Source organism: Meriones unguiculatus, chromosome 2 (genome assembly GCF_030254825.1).
Source record: "Meriones unguiculatus strain TT.TT164.6M chromosome 2, Bangor_MerUng_6.1, whole genome shotgun sequence".
Taxonomy (NCBI): domain Eukaryota; kingdom Metazoa; phylum Chordata; class Mammalia; order Rodentia; family Muridae; genus Meriones; species Meriones unguiculatus.
In genome coordinates, this window is record NC_083350.1 from 178,023,382 (window position 1) to 178,047,514 (window position 24,133).

The following is a 24,133-nucleotide window of genomic DNA, read 5'->3' on the forward strand; positions in this document are numbered from 1 at the left end:
GGACCCGAGCAAGATTTTTCCAAAACATAGAAATTTAGTGGAACGCATATAAGGAAACTGAGAACAAATTTGCATAGGGTGAATATTGTTAGATTTATGATATGTTTATTTTTCAATGAATACATATTTGGAATTTAGTGCTTATGTAATTAACATTTTTGTTACAATTTATTCACTTTGTATCCCAGCTGTAGCTCTCTCCCTCATCTTCTTCCACTTCCACCCTCCATCCCTCTAACATTTTTATACATGACCAAATAAAAGATATTGTAATATGGCTATAAATAACGTTCCCATACAATCTCCACTGCAGTGGCAAAATATCAAAACAAACAAACAAAAAAGTTTGTTAGTAAGGGTCCATTTTGCTTACATATCTGAGGTAACTGTTTTTTGAGAAATACCAAGGCCAATTTAAAGGCAGGAATATGGAGATGGCAACTAAAATATAGCTATGTAGAAACACTGCTTTTTTATTTTTTATTTTTATTATTAGTTACATTTTATTAACTCTGTATCCCAGCTGTATCCCACTCCCTCATTCCCTCCCAAACCCTCCCTCCTTCCCTCATTTCCTCCCTGTCCCTTTCCAAGTCCACATATTGGGGAGGACCTCTTCCCCTTTCATCTGACCCTGTTTTATCAGGTATCTTCAGGCCTGGCTGCAAAGTCCTCCTCTGTGGCCTAGCAGGGATGCTCCCTCCTTGGGGGGTGGGGAGGTCAAAGAGCCTGCCATTGAGTTCCTGTCAGAAATAGTCCCTTTACAAGGGAAAACCCACTTGATTACTGAGCTACCATGGAAACCCTGCTCACAGGCCTTGCTGGCATGGCTTTCTCAGCTTGCTCTCTTACACCACTCAGGACCATTTGCCCAGGGGCAGCCTTGCCTACAGTGAGCTGAGCCCTCTCACATCAATCACTAATGAGGACAACGCACCACAGACTTGCCTAAATACTAAGCTTACAGAGGCCTTTTCAGTTATGCTTCTTTCTCCCCAAATATGTCTAGGTTTGTGTCAATTTAACAAAAAACCAAGTAGCACAATAACCAAGTTGTATGAAACAAATAGCTCTCTTCTGGAGTTGTTAAAATCTGATAATTGTGGATCTTAAAGAAGAAAATGTCTGAAAGGACTTCATCACTGAATTTAGTAATGGATTCTTTAAAACAAAAATGGTACCCAAGGCCATAGATTTGTGGCATATATGCAAACAGCTAAGCCCTATTTTGGATATCCTGAAATGTATCTTCCTGAAAATCCTGGTTAAGAAAAGAATGCGATATTTCAAATGCAAAATTAATTCAACACCCTCAAAAAGATTATTTCCTATGAAGAGCCATAAATGTAATTAAGATAAACTGGCTTTGTAATACAGATGTAAATATATGCCTGAATCTTATAGTTATTCCTAGAATACCACCCCAGGATCTCGAGCTAGCTCTGCATTAGTGGGAGGAAAAAACAAAAAGAAATAATACAGACAACAACAAGAAAAAATAAGGAGCAGGAGAACAAAGGAGCAGTGGGAAAAGAAAAGAAATATCAGTAAAGAACACATTTGTTCAAAGGTAACCAGTCAGGAAAATCATATAACCATTAGATCTTGAATTTGATTCAGAGGATAGAAAAATATTAAAATATTAAAGCTGGTGTTGAGATGAACAATATATATATGTGTGTATATATATATGATATATATCATAGAATAAAAGAGAAGGGCTAATTCAAAAATCTTCATCACATTTTCAAAGGACTCACTTTTTTTTCTGATACATGATGATAGGATGTGAGGTACATGAAACTATTAAAGAAATTAATGAACTTTCTATTTCATTCAATTACAAGTCTGGGGAACATGTGTGGAAATGTATCTTAAGGGTATATGATTGGTAAAAACTGGGATGAACCTGGGGCCTGTTATGAGGTGTTAGATGTTGGATTTTGGTAGTTATTGAAGTAAAATTTGAGCTAAAGCTAAAGTTCAAAATAAACTTTCTTCAAGACTACCAAATAGAGAGAGATACATGGAACAGAACAAAAGCAGGTTTTAAAGTAACCGTAGCAAGCCCATGGACATGATGGAAGAAGGATGGAAAAGGCTGGCCAACAGGATATAGAGTGCTCTGCTAAGGTGCTCTGTTATTCAAAGTCTGGTTTTGGCTTTCTTGTTCCTGGATGTAAAGATAGGAATACTTTTCTAATGTCATATTTCAGAGTCATGCTTCCCAGGTTCTTAAGAAAGATCACTTTGCCTTGGTAGTAAACTGAGAAAATCTGGAAGATAATTTGTATATTTCTTTATGAGGTCTAAAGAACTTTTACAACAATTTCCTGTCAATTAGTATATAAACAAAACATTCAATACTATTAGCGTGTGCTGATGACATATTAATATTTTTTCTACAGCTGTCACATTTGGCTCTAATATAACATATATGAGAAAACTTAAATATGTTTATATTTTATAACTATATGAATATATATTTCATGTATGAATGAAATACATAATGAATACATATTTCATATATAAATTATATGTGTCATTTTATATGAATTATAATAATTAGGTAATTCTCATATGATCATCAAACTTATTCTTATTTTATATTTTTTACTACACAAAACCATTTAATAAATTTCTTTGTTCTACTTTAATGGTGAAAGTTAACAATCTCTTTGTATAAATATGTACATTCATGTTGTATTACTTTTCTCTTTCTGTGATAAAATACCATGGCCAAAGGAACTTACAAAAGGAAGCATTTATTTGGGCATACGGTTTCAGTCCACAATGGGAAGCATGGTAGCAAGGCATCAGGCATGGTTTCTGGAACAGGAAACCAAGAGCTTACATCTTCAAACACAAGCACAGAAGAGAAAGGGTGAGCTAGAAGCATGAAGAGTGTGTATAATCTCAAGGCCTGCTCACAACGACATGCTTTCTCTAGAAAAGTTGGATCTCTCTAATATCCCAAACACACCACCAATTGGAGATGAAGTATTCCAATATCTGAGCTTATGGAAGACATTCTTACTCAAATTGCCACATTATCTCACCCAAGAAAGCTGTTTCCCCACTCTCAGCTGGATTCATGCCAACATGAATCTCCCAGATTGCTCCCTCCATCCTCGCCTGAGAGAATTGACCCTGCCTTGTGCACAGAACTCAAAATTACCTTCTCGGAAGGAGATGTCAGGCAAGACAATACAGATGTCCTTTGGGTCTACAATTTTGTTGCCTAAATATCTTTAAGAAGAGTTAAGGCTACCCTGCACCTAGAGGTGAGGTTTGTGAGGTACATGAAACTATTAAAGAAATTAATGAACTTTCTAGTTCATTCAATTCCAAGTCTGGGGAACATGTGTGGAAATGTATCATAAGGGCATATGATTGTGATAGAAGGGAGAAACAACTGAATAAGCCTGAGGTTGTTGATCTAGACCCACATAAGGGTGATTCTAGGCTTACTATGGAAGCTTTCACAGTTAAAAGGGGTTTATTTGATTCGTAGGCTTATGTATCTATCAACTGATATTCTATTAAGAAAGAACTGGACATGCCTGATATAACTTGGCTTATTGTTAATGAAGGGATTATTTATTATTATTATTATTATTATTATTATTATTATTATTATTATTATTTCAGACTCAGGATTTTGAAGTACTAGAGTAGATAAGCTATGTAAAACCTAATTCTTCCCTTTGGGAGGGCCTAGAATACAAGCCATTTTCTACCGAAAGTGGTGAGTGGGCAACATGGAAAATGTTACCTTCAAAATGATTGGAAGGGGCACCAGGACATATGAAGAGCTTTGTCAGCTCTTCTCCTTGCATCTGATCCTGTGTTGAAAATACTGCTGCTCAATAGATATATTAATTGCAGTCGGTTTAACTGGTCCCCAGAGAACCAGAGGTCAGGTTGTTTCACTGAATTGTCAACAACAACAACAACAACAACGACAAAAAATAACAGGCAAGTTCAGGTATTGTAATGGGCAGTGTAGGCAAAGTCGTTTGTGTATTGGTCTGACCCATAGGAACGTTTTGGACTGGTTAATCAAGCATGGTGTTTCTAGGAATGAAATGGAAGTCTATCGAGCATTTGTTTCATCTGGGTAGGCAGAAAAAACTCCAGAATAAATAGAAGAAATGATGAATTTGATTGTAGCAATAAGGAATCAATTTCCAGATTTGAACCAGTTAGAAGCCTAGAACTACTTGATTGAAGGGAAGACCAGGTTCCCCTGAGGTAGGATAATGTTAACATATTGAAGAGTTTTATTTTCAGCCTTTCTCCTGTCCTTTCCTACAAGGACCTATGGACTTTTACTAGATTTAATATACAGTGAAGAAAATAAACGATCAGATTTTTTTGGCCTATTGTATATTGGTGTTTTACTGACATTGATTCCGAAAAATTGATGAAGGTAAGCTGCTTGTTAATGGCGGAACAAATACAAAATGGAGAATAGAGAAATGTAGTTATAAATATTAGTCAAAGATTTAATTGCAGAAATGATTATAATTGATATTAGTGTTTCTGTCTTATTATGATAAAAACATGTGTGTGTGAGTAGTTATATTAAGCAGATAATTGTATTTTTTCTTCTACTTTTAAATTATTTATTTATTATAATTTATTCATTTTGTATCTCCTCTGCAGCCCCCTTCCTTGTCTCCTCCCAGTCCCACCCACCCTCATTCTTTTCACTCTATGTCCCTCCCTTAATCCACTGATAGGAGAGGACCTCTTCCCCTTCTATCTGACCCTTGCCTATCATGTAATGTAATATCGATTGAAATAATACAACTGGTTAAGTGTTGTAAATTTATATTATTATATTTAGGTTGTAAATAAATATAATAACATAATGTATTCACAGTTGTGCATGGGGTAGTTATATCATGTTAGGTGGTATTATTACCTGATTGTTGTTTTAACTTAGAAATTAAGCATGGCTTAAGGAAATGTTGCTTCGTGTCATGATGAAAAGGAATAAATTTGTGATAGCTAATTTGATGTCATCTTGACAGCATCTTGAGTTAACTGAATCATAAGCTTTAGGGCAATCCTGTGAGAGATTTTCTTGCTCATGATATTTAGAAGAGGAAGAATAATCTTGAATATGGGATGCACCTCATGGTAGCAGCTTAGATCAAAGGACATGGAAGAGGGAAATTTGCTTTTACCTGCTTACTCTAACTCTTGCTGCCAATTTTATCTATCCTGTTCCTGTGTCATCACTTCACTGATATTAGAACCTACTTCTTTGAGATTCCAAAGTCGACTCAAGGCCAGATGCTCTCCAGAATTTGTCCAGGCTTGCAGCCCTTGACTGCAACTGTTGAGACATGCAGCTTTGTGTATTGAACAACTTCTATATTCTAAGACTCTATTGTGTGAGGCAGCCATTGTTAAACTACTAGGCTATATCCCATAAGTCACTCAAGTAAATTCCCCTTTAATAGATGTATTCTTCTTTGCTCTGTTCTGTTCCCTTAGGGAAACTTAACATACATTTGTTTGCATTTTTAGATCTGGTGGTGAGCTCTTCCTTGGCAGTGTGAAAGGATGGTAAATAATGTTTTGCATTAAGTACATTTCGGTAAAGCCCCTTTCACCTCACTCACTCTTCAACAGGTTTGTAAATAGAAGAGGTGCTGCTGAGTACAGTACGCTATGGAATTACACTAACTCTTGATTTGGCTGTCTTTCTTCAACAAGGTGAAGATGGTTTTATTTATTAGGCACTAATTATGTAATAGTTAAAATCATATTAATAATTATCCAGTAAATTATCAGATTCAAAAGAACTTAATTACATTAAGTTTTAAATTATCGTCTTTGCCATTATAAACTTCAGTGTACTGTTGGTTTTTTTTTCTGTTTTTTTTTTAAATTAAAAGTCAATACAACAAGATTTTTTTTACAGGAATGAAACTTATTTTTTTAACTCTTGTAAATCAAATTTAAACATTAAACCACTAAAAGCAGCATTCTAAATATAAATAGTTGAAAAATAATGCTCTTACCTGCCTTCACTAACTATACTTGCTCTTTTATAATATCTGAGGTATTCTTATTTGTCAGATTTTGAGACATGAATTAAAAAAAATACTCACCTAAATTAAGAGACTTTAATTCTACAGCAATAGTTCCTCAAGTACTATTTGTAAAGTGGACTGCTATGATGCAGATTTTGGATTCACAGACACTGAATGCATGAGGAATTTAAGTGAAACTTTGTTCCACCTATGAATTTGTTAACAGTGGAATCTCCACTAGTTTCTATCCTACACCATTGTGGAGTCAGTGGAGTCTGTTCTAGAATTACCGGGCACATTAGAAAGGCATGCTTTTGTTTTTGGTGGTGGTAGATGTTTGGCTATTGTTGTTGTCTTCCTGTGGAACTCTTGGATGGCACATGCTTCATGTGACAAATCATGTTCATAAAATGATGCCTGAAACATGTTTTCTCATGCAGGACAGTCAGCTGCTTGATTATCAACAGTACCCGCAGTTCCTTGTGTTTGTTGCTGGCCATATTTTATTTCAATATAGTCTTTCCAAGATAGCACAGCTCTTATTTTAATATTGTCTCTTGCTTCTATGTATATAAGTAGTCAATTTTTTGTTTTATTTGATAGAGATACTACACTTATGAGTAAATTATAGGAACACTAATACAAATTATAGCATTCAGTGATTCAAATCCAATTCAGTTTTAAAGATAATTTTACAAAGGTGATTCTGAGAAAATAGAATTAGATAGAAATGTACCTAAAAGCCATAAGGTTATTCAGGAAAGTAAGACCAAAGCAGCACATAATTAATTCTCAAAGTCAACATTGTGAAATTAATAAACACAACTTCTAGTGACTCAGTTTTGAAATGTGAGGTGAAATACTAAGTGAAGGATGAAAGGGATCAATATCCTCCTCTGGCATTTCCGCCTCTGCTTTATAATGGCATTCTTGCTATAGGAGGAGAGAGCTACTGGTATTTTTCCTTCATCTCAGGAAAATGAACATTCTATAAAGGGTAAATCTATTAATTAGAGACCCATACAACTCTCTTTCTTGCTAGTGTAATCATTAAATTGATTTTTCCAGTCCATCATGTAATTGCTCCAGCGATGGAATCCTGCTTTCCACTCTTGTTCTGTTTCATCAATATTTCCTGTAAAACATGGAATACATTGCATTAATCTAAAGTTTAATCTCTGTTTACATTACCTGAAAAATAATTCTAATTATAGATGCCATTTTATGCAAGTATACTGAAAGCAAGGTTTTATTTTTCATTATGTCTTATCAGCTGCTATCATCACTGGAAAAGCTTGTAATATTGTTTATGTAGCATATTAAACCATATAACTAAAAAATGTATAAAATGAAAATAAAGTGGAAGTATAAATTTGATCATGTCAATTTATATTATTTGTTTTTTCATCATTTTCCAAGAAGACATGTAGATATTACCTCTAATAATTAACTCTTTACAGCATTACAAAAATTATGATATAAAACACACACTGGGGTATTCACATATACCTACACATGTGAATATTTACTAATACAGAAAGAGCTTTGCAGTTATTATATGACACAGATTTTACATTCATTAAAATGCACTTTCATTCTATGTGATGCTCAGTTGTTTATGCTGATAGCCATGTAAAGGCTTAATAATTTCTCTGTAAAACAGAAAAGCAACTAAGAAAACATTGGCTTTCTAGTAGCTTGTGAGTCACAGGTAGTTTCACCTGATGATTGTATCATTAATCATTATTCCTCATGAATAAATTTATTTGTGGGCAAGAAAATAGAATGGTCGAGAGGATAAAATGAAAGCATTTAGAAAATCAAGAAAGAAAGTAGAGGTTTGGCACTAAATTAAAATAATTAAACAGTGAAGTGGTATTTTCTTCATTATAAGAAGATACCTATGGAAAACTCTCATTCGTTTTTAGAGAGAATGCTAACTTACAGTAAGAATTATAAATTAAAATAATTTCTTCATTTTCTTCTTTACAATGAAACAGCTTTTTTTGTGATGTGTGAGAGCATCATAATATGTTATGGCATGATTACAGTTTACCCAAAAATGTGAGTCTGTTGAGGTTCCTTCCCCAAAATTTTGTGAAAGAATATTTATAAGGAAACTCTGTACTCAAACGTTACGATGTTCGCTAAGTGGATGTTAGATATTAATAACAAGCATGAAAGTAATCATGGGCAAGAAATATGCCAAACTTAGTTAAAATAAGAAAAAAAATCTCTGATTCATAAAATTAAGAGTGTTCATATTTTTTTCCTGGAAAGATCAATTTGAAATGTATGAATTAAAATTATTTTTAATTATAAATCTTATAAAGAGGAAAAGTCTATAATGGAATTTAGTCATCTATATTATCTCCTGAATTAAAAACTACCAGTTAAAGGTAAATCTAACATTAAATACTTTCATACTAAAGAAAAACATATTTAAAATGAAAATAACAAAGCTGGTATGTTCTTTTATTTTAAATTTAGTAATTTTAATCTTTTTTTATTCTTCTAAATTCAATTTATCATGAGATCTAAGCTGTAAACGCTAGTTTACATCATTCTGGTACATGTGTTCTTTTCACTGCTTTTTTAAAAAAATATCTATTTTATTTATTGCAATTTATTCACTTTGTATCCTATCTGTAGCGCCCTCCCTAATTCCCTCCTAATTCCGCCCTCCCTCCCTCTTCTCCTCCCATGCCCCTCCCCCAGTCCATGGATAGTGGCAGCCCTTCTCCCCTTCCATGTGACCCTAGTCTCATCAGGACTGACTGCATTGTCTTCCTCTGTGGCCTGGCAAGGCTGCTGCCCCTCACTCCCTCCAGGGGGAGGTGATCAAAGAGCCAGCCACTGAGTTCATGTCAGAGACAGTCCCTGTTCCCCTTGCTAGGGTCCCACTTGGAGATTTTGCTTCCTTTGGCTACATCTGTGCAGCACATTCTTAATAGGAACTGGTAAACAAATAGCAGAGTGCCTGTGGAATGAACCTACTGTGGGGCTGAGTGTGGGAATGCGTGCAGTGAAAGCTAATCCATCAGGAATCCACAAGCAGGACTGTCAGACCTCAACTGTAAATTACTCAGCAGCTGCGCTTAAGACAGAATTTAAGTTCCTTAGCACAGTGCACAGGACACTTTATCCTAGGTCCCTGGCTATCTGGTTCTCCTGTCCAGGACGCCTTCCTGTTCAGATTCAGTGCAGGTGTCTTCTAAAAGCTTTCCCTGACCCTGGACCAGTCCTCTACCCATTCATTGTGAGTTAGCAGGCATCATTTCTATGCAGAGCTTCAAGGATAATAGCGTTCCTTCTTCAGGTTCCGGAACAGACCATACCCTCGGTGAACAGTTATCATTTTAATTGATGCAAATACAAAGAAGGAAAGTCATATTTCTCCACAATATCTGGTTATACTGCCAAAATTACACAAGAATTTGTGAAATGCAAATCACTACTGTGGGATAGCAATCTAGTATACAGTGAACCCACTATTAACATTTTGTTGTTTAGAAATTCTTTCCCACTTTTAGTATTTTGTGGATAGTTGATGACATAATTTTTTGAATAAAAAAAATTATTTTGTATACTTTGTATTAAACTAATGTTTTAAAAATCCAATTTCTTTTTGAAGAGTATTTCTGGTAGTTTTTTAAATTATGATATAATCACATCATTTTTCCCTTCCCTTTCCTCCACTCCAAGCCACCCAAATATCCCTCTGTGCCCGTTTTCAAATTCATGGCCTCCTTTTTTGTTGTTGTTGCTAATTTTTATATACATATACTCCTATCCTTCTAGCTATCACCCAGCCACCCACCAAAGAAAGTGTTCTGTTGTTATTAGCAAGAATGGTAAGTAAGTGATATTCTAAAAAGAGTGTTACAATGGTATTTCTTTCACCAATATAGAATTTGACAACATATTAACATCTTCAAATAGACACAAATACACAGGAAAGAAATACGAATTCAAAGGAAAGAATGCTTTTAAAACTTATTGAGTCAATGATTAGAAATGTATGAATAAACTTTAATCAACAAAGTAAAAGTTGTTCTTATGTAATATGATAAATAACAAATAATGCATTTTTATTTTCTAAACAATAATTGCTAATTTTAAAGTGCTAAATACACAGAAAACATGAATATTGACATAGAATTTACATAAATGAATTGAACTTAAGTCTTACTTTTGACCTGAGTATTTCCTTGAAAATACAAATATTTTCTATAAATAATCTAGTAATTTCCATCTTAGTTTTTACGGCATATTAATTGGATATAAATATAATGTGAGTTTACATATATAAACATGAATAAGCTCAATTGTTTATACATCTTGATACATGGCCTATTAATTTAATATTTCATTTTTAAAGTTTAGAAATTATATGCACTGTGTATGGTCTTTGTGGGGGCGCTGTACAGTGAATGGACTGTAAGAAGGCAGTAGAGAGCATCCAGTCTCCTGGTGCTGGCGTTACAGGCAGCGTTGTCCCACGTGGGTGCTGGAAACCGCACAGAGCCCTCTACTGAGCTGCACACTCTCAGCTGCTAGGCCCTCACCAGCCCTTACATCTAATGTTTATCATTTCTTTTTTTCTGTGAGTGATTTGGCTACATTTAAGTTACTTCAAATGGCACAAACTATTTTACTAGTTGTAAAACAGGAGCAGTTTGCTTTATCTCTAAGCATTTGCTGGGTAGTGGATAGGTTGAAGACTAGATGAAAAATTTTGTTTACTTGATGCTTCAAAGGAAAGAATAGGAGAGGAGAAGTGCATAGTCATGGGAGTCTGTGAAGAAGTTAACATTTTCAATTATTTTTACTATTATTATTATTGGTTTTCCTTGTTTCTTCTCACATTTGTGTCTCATTGGAAAACAACAGATTCTCTTTTCTGTAAAAGTGATAACTATTCACTGGCTTTAAAACAAAAAGTGAGCGAGCTTCAAGCACAACCGAGATTCTTTTCATAGGACTGAGGAAATGGGGGTGTTTTAGGCCCCTTGGGCTACGGAACACCGCGTACAATCGAAACGTACATCTCATATTTCTGAGGCGGCGGGCGGGGGTGGGGGTAGTCAAGGCTCAGGGCACCAGAACATTGGTGAGGATTTTGTTTCTGACTCATAGCGACAGCCTCATTATTGTGTCTTCACACACACACAAATTGGAAAGTAGCTCAGTTTTTTTTTTTATTTTATTCTCAATTTAGTTTATGCTATTTTTTAAATAAGAACACTCACTAACGTCACAGACGAAGGCTTGGCTCTCCCAGCACCATCCCTAAAGGACCCACTATCTAATCCCATTACTCTCGGAGTTACTATTTTACTTTACTGGTTCAAGTTAAAATATTCAGCCCACAGTAGACAATGAAAAACAGGTGAATCGTCTCAAATTTCTCTTGGAAGTAAAGTTAGAGGAAGAATTCAAGTGGACAGACAGTGACTTTTGCTACCTTAATTTAAAATCACCAAATCCATGAGGTGAACAGTAGGTGGCTGAAAAGCTCCGATGCCCATCAGCGCCTTATTTTCCTAAGTTTAACTTAGGAACAATACCAGAAAATTACAATTCTGTATGTAGTAGGTTGAAGACTTATCAGTTTTCCTATCGTTATTTCGGCGTTGAATGAGATGCCAGAGCCACATTCACGTGGGGTAGGGCATTGTGAAGATGCCATCCATGTACTATGACTGGACACCTTTCCCCGGTTTCATCTGTAGTTGTTGTCTTGCTAACTAATCGGAACTATCAGTAGATGGTTCTGCAGTGGCTAAAGGACGTCTGGGCTATTCAGTATGTTTTCCAGTTTCATACACGTGTATATATGGTTTTCATATAGCCAGCATAGCCCTCCTGCATGCTCTGGGGCTCTGGGGGTCCCCTCTCTCTACCTTCCCAGACTGCATTGTCTTCCTCTGTGGTCTGGCAAAGCTGCCCCCCCCCAGGGGAGAGGTGCCACTGAGCTGATTGTTTGAGATTTTGATCTTAGCCATTCTGACTAGTGTGAGGTAGAATTTCAGAGTCATTTTGATTTGCATTTCCCTGATGACACTGTACTTTGAGCATTTCTTTAAGTGCTTCTTCGTCATTCAATATTCCTCTCTTGAGAACTTTGAGTTCTGTGTCTCATTTCTTTAATTGGGTTAATTTTGTTTATTGGTGTTTGATTTCTTGAGTTCATTATATAGTTTTGGATATTAGCGCTTTGTCGGATGCAGGATTGGTGAAGACCTTTTCCTAATCTGTAAACTGTTCTTTTATTCTATTGACAGTGTCCTTTGCCCTACAGAACTTTTCCCTGGTGGGTTGCCTTGCCAGGCCATAGGGGAAGAGAATATGCTCAGTCTTGATGGAAGTTGATGAGCTGGGCTGGGAAAAGGGAGCTTTCCTTTTTCTGAAGAAAAGGGGATAGGGAGGAGAAGAGAGGGAGAGTGGGACTGGGAGGGGAGGAGAGATGGGGCTACAAGGAGATAAGGTGAAATAAAAACAAACAAACAAACAAAAACAAGCAAACAAAAACCTCCAGTCCTCATCTTTGCTTAGCCAACAGTTTGAACACTAAGTCTCTCCACTAAGCCCTAAGAGCACTTAGATTTAGATGTGGTCTTCTTTAGACTGGACAGGAACAATGCTTGACAATTATTCAATAGTTGAATTATTGGACAGATGAGAAGCCACTGTGTCTAATATGTTTTTTATGAGATATGAAGCTAAAATATTTTCCATTAAATTTCATCTTTTATTTTTAATGAGAGATTATTGCTATCACTGATGACAATGAATGGATAATTTCCATCTTTGTAAAAATAAGAATGATACTCCAAACAAGGACAATGCATCTAGATAACTTAGAATCCCTGTACATAAGTAGCCCATGGCAGCTCAGTGTTTAAGAGGGACCCCCAAAAATAGGAACAGGGACTGTTTCTGACACGAACTCATGGGCTGGCTCTTTGATCACCTCCACCTGAGGGGGGAACAGCCTTACCATTCCACAGATGAAGACAAAGAAGCCAGTTCTGATGAGACCTGATAGACTAAGGTTAGATGGAAGGGGAGGAGGACCTACCCTATCTTTGGACTGGGGGAGGGGCACAGGAGAAAAAGAGGGAGGGAGGGTAGGATTGGGAGGGGTTGGTCTACAACTGGAATACAATGTGAATAAACTGTAATTAATAAAAATAAAATTAAAAATAAGTATGAGGTACTATACTGTAATAGTCTTACAAAAATATGAAGCTGAAAATATTGGACACAAACACTGTACATTTTATTTCTCTCAAGTACATGTAATAATGGCTAGTCATGGACTGAAGTATGGCCTAGAAGTGAAGTGCTGGAATCTATGTGTTTAAGCAAGTCTTAAGAATCATCGAAGTTGAGAACGTTTATTGCTCAAATGTAAACTATGGCTAAAGTGGTGCTTAGAAAACTTATTGCTTTTCCATGTGAAGTGAAGTAAAGGCATCAGTAGCATTTCTTTGAAATTCTCTTTTGTTTATAGAGCTGCCTTTGGAAAAAAATTAAACTTCAGCCTAAATCTTGCAATATAATATTTGAAACATTAATGATAAAAATGTTTAAAGTTTTAAATATTGAACAATACAAGCTTATTGAACAATATGGCTTGAATATATACTCTTACAGATGTAATCATTCTAAACTCAGCATATGTAGTCATTATAAAACTCGGCATATGACCTCAAACTTGGTTAAATGTAACAATTTTAAGTGAATGCATTGTTCCACAAACCATACAATTTATTTTCCTTAAGCCTCACTATGTGTGTATGTGGGGCTGGGGGGATGGGTGCCCGTGTGCATGTGTGCACATACATAGGAGTTTGGGTATGGTTGACTGGGTGTGTATAGAGGTGGGTCAGAGTCTGATGTGGGGATGTCTTCCTTAATCCCTCCATCACTTTCCAGCAATGCATGTCTGCACTTATGTAAATATGATATAAAATCTCTCATTGAAATTGGAGCTTGCCATTTCAGACAGGCTGGCTGACCAGAGAATCCCAGTGCCCCCAAATCTGCTTGTCTCTGTCCCAGTTGCCCAGCATTGCATTGGATGATACCAATTTCAGCTTTTTAAAAATGCTGAGAATCTAAAGTCAGGTGTCCCTGCTTATGCAGTAAGTACTGTATTCACTGAGAAACCTCGCCAGCCTCATTAAGGTCTATTTAATTTGAAGACCTTAGGAGTAATATTCAGAATACACTAGAGATCAAATACTTAAATACAAAATTATATTTCAAGATGCACTAAATTTAACATAAAGTAAATTAAGGTATTTTACAAAGTTTTGCTTAAGTTATAAAGATGATCATTGCTCTCTGAAATACCTGCACTTGACCAAAACTGATGTGACAGAAAAGTTTTTTGTTTTGTTTTTACATGGATATTTTTGCATATAACTTTTAAATTTTCTGGTATTTAAATCATGGCATATAAATAGATTATCACAGATTCATTGTGCTTGAACAATAACTCTGCTGCCTTGTAATAAACACATCATTTAAATTCATCTCCTCACTTGCTCATTAATTTTTCTTCAAAGTAGAACTCAACCCTCTCATTTAAGCAGATTTCATGTAGAGATTAGAATATGTGGTTTGTGGTAAGCTCAATGGTATCTGTTTTGGTTTCTTGGCAGATTGAGTTACCTCATTGTTACTCACAGCCGGAGGACACAAGGACAGCACTGTTGCTCTGCCAAGGGACACAGAGACCCATCTCTGGATATATATTATGTCACAGAACATTCAGTCATACTCAGAGCACAGATATAACATTAACCTCTTTCAAACAGATGGAGGACACAATTACAAATTTGGTGATCAATGTCTAATAATCAAAGGGCATACTAAATGACCTAACACATCTTTGATAAGCTTACTTTTTTTTTTCTAAAACTATTGCAATTTCTCTGAAAACAATGTCCAACAATGTACATTAATGTTTGATGCCTAACATGTTTTGACAATGGGTAAAAGCCCACAATGTGATGGCTAGTGGAAAACAGTCACTACTTTTTATTAATTCAAATTATCTTCCATTAAAAAAAATAAACAAGCAAAACCTTTAAATTATGAGCAAAAACTACATGACTGTTAAAGTAACATTAAAATACTATCCCATAAATATTCACATTTTATCATAAGTATAAACTACCTTTCCACAAAAGAAAATATATTTAAGTGGACAAAAATTGAATAATTAAAAACTGACATTGAGAATGCTACCTTCACTGTCTTATTAATAAGAGTTCTGTAGATACACGTGCAAACACTAAACTAAAATGAATTAAAAACAAAAATTCTCGATAAAACGAGTGCAAGTTCAACAAATTGTAAAGCATTAGCATACACTATGGAGCTCTGCTGATATTCACGATGACATTGGAAAGGTAAAGTCAGAAGAAAATTATAATTTCTGGAGATCATTACTAATATATACTGAAAATATACCTAGTTAATAAAGCATCTTAGAGATATAAATGCTAAATATTTTGTAAGGTTAACATTAGTGCTTATACCTATAAAATTAAGGCAACCACATTTGCGAAAGAATACATAGTTCTTGTGTATGTGTACAAGTGTCTACAGAGGCAAACACTCTACCTTTTGAGATAGGCTTTCTCATTAAACCTGGAGCTCACTGAGTCTACTAGACGAGCTACCATCATCTGAAAGATGTCCTCCTGCCTTGGCCTCTCAAGACCAGGATTACAGGTATATACCATGACCAATAGCTCAGTGGTGCTGGGAGCAAAACTCAAACCCTCATGTGTGTACATGAAGCACTTTACATGCTGAACTGTCATTCTGTCTACCAAGCCCACTATATTTCTTTCATTTTTGAAAATATTTTTTCATATAGTATGTTCTGATCAAAGTTTTGTCTCCCTCATCTCTTCTCAAATCCTTGCCATTTTTCTGCCCATCCGAATCTACAACTTTGTTTCTCTCTCGCTCTCTTTAGAAAACTGTCACCAACAATTTACAAGTTGATATTAGACATATAACATAGGATAAACATACTATAATCTGTACACCTAAAGAAGCTAAGCAAGAAGGAGGACCCTGGGTAAGATGATCAATCATCACTCAAACGGGATGGACATTGGAAGATGGAGAAAACAGGAAACAGGACAGGAGCCTACCATAAAGGGCCTCTGAAAGACTCTACCCAGCAATATATCAAAGCAGATGCTGAGACTCATAACTTTGGGCAGATTGCAGGGAATCTTAGGGAAGAAGAGGGAGATAGGAAGACCTGGAGTGGAAAGGAGCTCCACAAGGCGAGCAACAGAACCAAGAAATCTGGGCACAGGGGTCTTTTCTGAGACCGACAGACCAACCACGGACCATTTACGGATATAACTTAGAACTCCTGCTCAGATGTAGCCCATGGCAGCTAAGTATACTAGGTTTCCAAGTAAGAGGAACAGGGGCTGTCTCTGACATGAACTCAGTGGCTGGGTCTCTGATTTCCTCCCCCTGATGGAGGAGCAGCCTTGACAGGCCACAGAGGAGGACAATATAGCCAATCCTGATGTGACCTGATAAGCTAGGGTCAGATGGAAGGGGAGGAGGTCCTTCCCTATCAGTGGACTTGGAGAGGGGTATGGGAGGAAATGAGGAAGTGAGGGTGGGGTTGGGAGGGAATGAAGGAGGGGGCTACATCTGGGATAAAAAATGAATAGACAGTAATTAATACAAAAAGTAAAAATTAAAAAAGAAAACTATCACTTGACATCATCTTGGCATTTGGGCTAAGATCAAGTGAAGACTATCTAAAAGTTGAGTAGTCTATTTTTCCATTGTTTTGCACAACCCACAATCTTTTAAATAAGCAAATGGAAAATAAAACATACCTGTCATTTCCAAGACTTTTGGAAAAAATAGTTTCCAGAATTGGCATTGTGGAGCACGGAGTTTAGCATTTATTCTTGGCTTCTCTGTGTTCAAGGTTAAGTACTTTTGTTGAGAACTTGTGAAGACAGGCCACACTGTGCTATTGCTCTGGGTCCCATTGGGATGTCTAGATAATTGAACAGAGACATCATGGTTCTTATGAAATCATTGTTGGATAAAAGTAGTGGTCTCTGAAGCTGCCAATAAGTTTCAAACAATCAGAAAATAAATGGCTGCATTTTGATAACAGCAAAAAATAATTGAGATGGATGTCAAACAAGAATGAATTTCCTTTATAATACCTTGAACTACTATGTTGAAGAAAACTATGAGAACTGAAATTCATATATTTCTATGTAACACAGGAAAATATTTTAACACACTCAAAAAAGGCAAAGTTACTTCTATTTCATTATCTTTCCCGACCTCAGACTTAAACTTTTTATAGTCATTATTAACACTACTGACTCAAGGCTTATTGCCTCTACCACATTCTACTAATTATTATCAAGAAAGTCTGGGCTTGGAACTATGCATCTCCTCATTGTGCATTGATCTTATTATCATTCTAGGAATATGGCATGCCTCCTTTTAAAATCCTATCATTGCTCTTTTGTTTTACTCTTTTTTTAATTGAATTATTTAATAATAATAAAAAGAACAGATTATGTTGAGTACTGTTCATGTGAGAAGGTGGGAAAACTGAAGAAGATAAGGAGATCCCAGTCAGTCAGAGAGCCAGCATCAAACTGAGAAATCTTACTTAAAGCAGAAAAGAGTGGTATAATTTTACTCTTTTTTTTTTTTTTTTAATCTTTATTAGGAACACCAAAATGTCTTAGTAGGGAAAGCCACCTGCCCTAAGTCAGATAACTTTACTTTGCTCCCAACATTGTTCAAGGAGAGAATTTATTACTGAAAGTTGTTCTTTGACTTACATATGGATTAGGTATGGCACATACATGCATACATACATACACACACACACACACACACACTAAATAAACAAATAGATAAGTGAATAAATATGCAATCAAAATTTCAATAATTTCCAGTTGAGTTCAGATCAAAGTTAGAGAACATGACAGAAGTACATTTCTTACTATTTTCAATTATTTAAACCATTGATTATGAATTAGAATTATTCTCATTAATATTCATCTTTATTTCCTTAAAAAGTTAGTGAGTAGGAACAATTATGGAAATAAAGAACCAGTGACATAACCAATCCTAAAACTAGATCTAATGGAGAGCAGAATCATCACATTTGAAATGAGATCATCCATGGAATGGGATTCTGGGTAAAATAGGGAAAGGAAATAAGGATCTGAGTCAGAAAGATGTTTGGGAAAGCCAGGGAGGGAACAGAGTTTGCACAACCATGAACAGTGAATCTGCTACTTAGTTCAAATAATGTAGTGTCTCCAAAACTAGTTTAGAGTTGAATATTAGTGCTGTCACACTTACATCTCACAACCGGAGGAAATAGTGGGGTTTATCTATTCTTCAAGGAAGCTGAGGCCTCTTTTGTAATGTGTCATGTAGAAAATTACGTAAGATTATGAGGTAAGTATTGACATTTCCATAAAGAAGAGAGGTTTGAAGTGACAGAAGAAATCCATCCTCATCTCTTGGTTTTTTTTTTCCTTATGCAAAATCACAGAAGAAAAATTTTAGTTTAACTTTCTACAAACTTAGTGAGAAAAACATCATTACTCATACAGGATTTGTATATTGTTATAGATAGACGTTTGCTAGCAGTGATAGGACACATAAAACTTTGAGATTGAGAGGAAACTCTGAAATGAAGAAAGTTTGGAAGAAAACCTGGTGTTCATCCAAAACAGCTATCTAGAGGCAAATTGTACCAAGAGCTTATGTTGAATAAGCACCATAAATTCACATTTCATCACAAGCAAAGGTATACTCAAGCATGAATTTAGGCACTTTAACAATAAATAGCTTCCTGATGGACTAGTTGATTTAGAAAGGATTATTAATAACCAGAGCTATTTAAGCTAAACCAATATCATCCTAGGACAGAAACTTCCAGCTTTAGGGTATTATCTGAAGGAGGTCAAGAAGAAAATGTGGCCTGATCACAGATGGCACACTGCCTGGGAGAATCATAGAGTCCTTTACCTTTCTTTAAAAGCTGTAGACACTATCAGGTCCAGCTGCTGGAGGCTGGATATGAAATGAAGGGAACCACTGATGTGATTCAGCATGGCAATTCCAATGATGCTAAACTACCCACTTTTCCTTCAAATTCCCCTCTAATTAACTTACAGCAATGTTTTAACTGCACACTTATTCATGGCCCCTGCAAGGTGGCTATGAGAGAGCCGACTTTTTCTTGCGTTTAAGAGCAGAACAGTAATGGCTCCATCAGCGTGCATTTAACAAACTTCGTCCTTTGAAATGACTCATGATGTCCCACATTGTAACTTGGTGGCCATCAATTTGCTCATGGATGCAGACAAGTTTTTCAAAAACATGACTGAAGCAGCTATTCAAAGTAATACAACATCTTACTCTGTAATTTGGACAAATCTCCCAAGAATTGAAACTTGAAAAGAGATACAATTGTCTTCCTGTCTGTTTCAATTATAAAACTTGTGAAATGCAGTGCATTTTAGCAGACACATAATTCTAAAACAGGATGTAATTCAGATCTCAGTTATAAGATACATTTGAACATCTTTAGTTTGCTTTCTCTATGAAACATTTTCTGCCTTTGTCACAAAATAAAGACTTGAAAGTGATTATAACATAAAATATTTCAAGAAACAGTAGGCTATCATTTATTTTTATTAGCTGGTCTTTTTTACTTTCAGATATACAAAATGTTCTAAAGCTCATTTATTTTAATTTCCCTCTTATGTAGGTATGAAAGGTTATGAGGCATAGCTCCCTTAACCATACAAACAGATTATTTTCATGCCTATGGTACAGAATCATTCCCTGCTTTTTATAAATATCTGGGCAGACATTTAATAATTTTTATGAATAGATTAAAATCATAAGTTTTATTATAGGGTATCCTGATAAAAAATACTGAGCATTTAGTCTCATATGTCAGCCTTCTTTAAAACACAACCCTAATCTTACTTATGGTAACGAAAGAATTAAGATACATAAATTATGGGGCAGATAACTGGCTCTTTCAGTAAAGCTTCTGCTGCAAAATCATGACAAGTTGCGTTTGGATCCTGATTCTCCATGCAAAACCTGTGTGGCAGCTCTTCTGTAACTTCCAGCACCAAAGCAGGGGACATAACCTTGCTGCTTGCTGTCCGGACAGTCTAGTTGAATTAATAAACTTCAGTTTCAAGGAGAAATCTGGTCTCAAAATAATGTGGAAAGTGACTACTGAAGCTACTTAATACACCCCCATACACACACACAAACACAAACACACACTAAGAATTCTGAGAACTGATTCATAATTTATTTTCAATTGTGTTATGTAGCTAATTCTAAAAAGAAAATATTAAAATGGGCTTGAGGATCTAGTAGAATGACATCAAGCTCATTAGTTATAAAATAAAGAACCTGAAATAAATAGTTAGACATTTGATTAAATATTCAGAAGACAGAAGTACCCTAAATATTCTCTTAAGTATTCAAATATTGATGTGTTCATATTTCAAAAACTTAAATAAGTACAGTTTTATGTTTAGAACTAGAAGGTCTCTTACAGAGCTTTAGTCCATTCAATTGTTCAGTCAAATACTTCAGTAATTCTATTCTTTCATTATGTCAAATATTAATTTAATCATTTGATGTTGAACAGAAAATATAATAATTACTGGATTTTGAAATATCTGTTCTATAAAATTACAGACAATGAGATAAGCAAAACACATTGTTTATTAGATAGCAATACATATTAGATAGACTGCAAGTGGAGACTGTGGAAAGTAGGAAAAAGTGAACAAGTTTCACTCTTGGAACAGTAGAAAGAAATGTAAAATAAAGAGTGAACTGTTTATTCTAGGTTTAAACTGACATAGAAATTCAAATCTATATTAATAAGGCATCATGTGATTCTTTGATACATGTATAAGCTACATACATGATACAGATATTCATTTCCTCAAACACATCATTTATGTAGTAAAAATTCTTCTCTCTATTTAAAATATACAGTCTATACCTCTTATCTGTAGTTACCCCTCATTTTTTATTATCACACTATATTTGTTATTTTATTCTATAAGGTGTTTCATTATGTCCATGTGATAATGTTAGTTAATAGGATGACTATAAATGGTGCTAACCACACTGATAATTGGAGACTTGACTTTTTTTGGATCTGTAAAGAAGACCAATCATGCATTTAGAAAGCTGAGTCTTCCACTCATGTGACAGCCTGATGCTTAAAGAAGGGAGTGGCCTCAACCACAGGTGCAATGATACCATCAGCCATGTATACAAAAAAAATAAATAAACAGTGTGGACACTCTGTTCTCACTTGAGAAAACTCAAGTCAGCTTGCTAGACTGTTAGTAGCCCCTGTCAATGTTGGCATAATTTATATGAGAATAATACACATCTAAAGAAAATCTGACTTGTTGGCATATCTGTGGTGATTTTTCTTGATTGCCTTATTGATTTAGGAGGAGTCATTGAAATGTGAACCACATCATTACCTTGTTGGGCCTTGAACATTGTAGAAACAGAAAAAATATTTGGGGTGTAGAGGAATTTTAATTAAGCAACATGGTTGCTCTAGCAAGGTATAACATCTGAAGACCTTCTAAGTCTGTGTGATCCAGCTGGAATGACACATCTTTAACCCCACTGGCTGGAATACAGACACACCCTTTGTACACACTTTAATCCCAAACAATGAGAGGAAGGACCCATGTTTGAAAGTGATGTCAAATTGAGGGGCATTCAAAGTGAAGAATCAGATAAATACTGGCAGAATGAGTTAGAGCTAGGATATGCACAACTTTCACAAGAACAGACAGGAAAGAGAAGCTCCAATATAGTAGAGTTGAGACAACAGAGTAGGGTACAGTAGAGAGTTCATTAGAAAAGACAGTACAATACATTAAGGAGCAGCGTTGAGCACAGTAGAGAGTTGAGTAGAGAAGACAGTATAGTAGAGTTGAGTTCCCTACAGTACAGGCAGTTTGGTGCAGTTCAGTTTGTGGAGTTCAGAAGCAGAGCAATTCAGGAGAAGAGAAAAGAAGTCAGTTTGAATCAGTCAGTTTGGAGTAGAGTTTGAGCCAGAAGAGCTGAGTTTAACCAGCTAGCAGGAGTTGAGAAAGAACTAAAAATGTTGAGTTTAATCAGCAGCAAACCTCCAAGTCAACAAATTACAACAGACCAATGGAAGTTACCCTTAAATTGAGGAATATGCATGCAAGTGCTTATTTCTTGCTAATTTTGACCTTCTGTGTAATGGTACTGGCTGTGTCAAGCTTCCACCACTGCAGCTTCACCTTGAATAACAAGCTAAAATAAATCCTTTATTCTCTGAGTTGCTTTTTGTCAGAATATTTTGCCACAGCAAAATTGTCACAGCATGCAAAATTAAACTAACACAGTTAGATGTCGAATCATTATACAGTCTCATGTAATGAAGAATGGATAACACAAATATGTTCTATGCACACAAAATATTATCCTAATATTAAAAGAAGGATATGCTATAACTTGTGAAAAATGGGGATGGGAGATGGAAGATATTATATTGAGTACAATAACTCAGATGCAGAAAGCAAATCTGTTATACTCTCTCTTGCTTGAGAAGTCTAAAATATTGTTACATAAACACAGAGTTATCATCACTAAAGTACTGGATGAGTTGTAGAGTATCATTAGGGAAGGGCTTGAAAGTAAGTATGTGGAAATCTAAGAGTGAACACTAAGCTCTGTTTTCTACAGTGAGGCAAGATGGCAGCTGTTCACATAGTACAGAAGATAAGGGTTTCCAGGATTTCACATGCAGCATAATGGTAAGGAGACACCATGTTGGATACCCTAACTGAGCAGCACACATGTGTTAAACAAGCACACTGTACGTCTTATAAATGGCAAACTATTACATGTTAGCTTTAGGTATAAAAAGCTGCAATGATAATGTCACCTACTTAATCATTACTTTTATGCATTTCATGAATTTTTATAAGGTACCCAACAATATTCATAACTGAAATGACACATTTTTTTAAAAAATCAAATAGAAGCAAAGATTTACATATTATGATCACTTGTTCAAAAGTTAATTACTCGTTAAATTTGAGATTCAATGGAGATGGTATGTATGCAACTGTCACTTTGAAGAATTTCTTCCTTTCTCCACTTTTCCTCCCTCCCTGCCTCTCCCTGTCTTCTCCCTTTTTTATTTTCTATTGAAGCCTAAGACCCATAGAAACCATTTGATCATGTTATTTTCAGAAGAAAATTATGCCTGAATCATATGACAGCAAGAAGTAAAACCAGGTCATTTATGAATAAAAACCATCACCACTGTTATTTTGATTTACCTCTTTTAACAGAGTTAAAGTGTGATGTACAAACAGATGTACAAATTCCCAAGATGATAATTTATCCACCCTTAGAAAGGTTCATATTTGAGTTCAAACAATGAAGAATTTTATCTCAAATGTGTTTATGTATATATAATATACATTATATATATTACTGTTGCTTCATATACTAAAATGTGCCTCATGTCTTCATTATTTTCTATGATAATTTCATATTTAAATAAAATTAATTGATACCAGAATATAAAGTATATATAAATTCTCACCTTTACAAAATGATACATGGAATTTGATGACATCAAGAATAATTAGGGTCTAATTGAACAAAGTGAGCCTGAGAAAATAATGCGTTCATTCCTTGAGTAGCAGAGTTGTCAGCTAATGAAAGTGTTCACACATTAGCTCTGTTATTTTGACATATTTATATAATGAACAGGCAAAACAATTTCCACATAAACAAACTCATGCTCAGTATTTACACACATGATAAAAATAAAGACATGACATAATCCATTTCAGGAATACATAGAGACAGCAGCCCCGTCCGTTTTCTAGAGCTGTACCCACGTAAGGTAACTGAAAAAGGAAAGATTTATTTGAAGTCATCGTCTTGAAGATTTCAGTTATGGACAACTGCCT

The 24,133-nt window shown here is 35.3% G+C and overlaps 1 protein-coding gene across 3 annotated transcripts in view; it reads right to left on the minus strand.

Moving 5' to 3' along the window:
- Window positions 1-2,749: 2,749 nt before the first annotated feature.
- Bche (butyrylcholinesterase) overlaps window positions 2,750-24,133 on the minus strand; it is a 68,176-nt gene continuing 46,792 nt past the window's right edge. For all 3 annotated transcript variants that reach the window (XM_060378441.1, XM_060378440.1, XM_060378438.1), the window contains 2 exons: window positions 16,949-17,115; window positions 2,750-7,185 (listed from right to left, as the gene is read on the minus strand). In XM_060378441.1, the coding sequence (XP_060234424.1) occupies window positions 7,061-7,185; window positions 16,949-17,115 (292 nt within the window). In that variant the 3' untranslated portion in view covers window positions 2,750-7,060. The remainder of the gene's footprint in view (window positions 7,186-16,948; window positions 17,116-24,133) is intronic.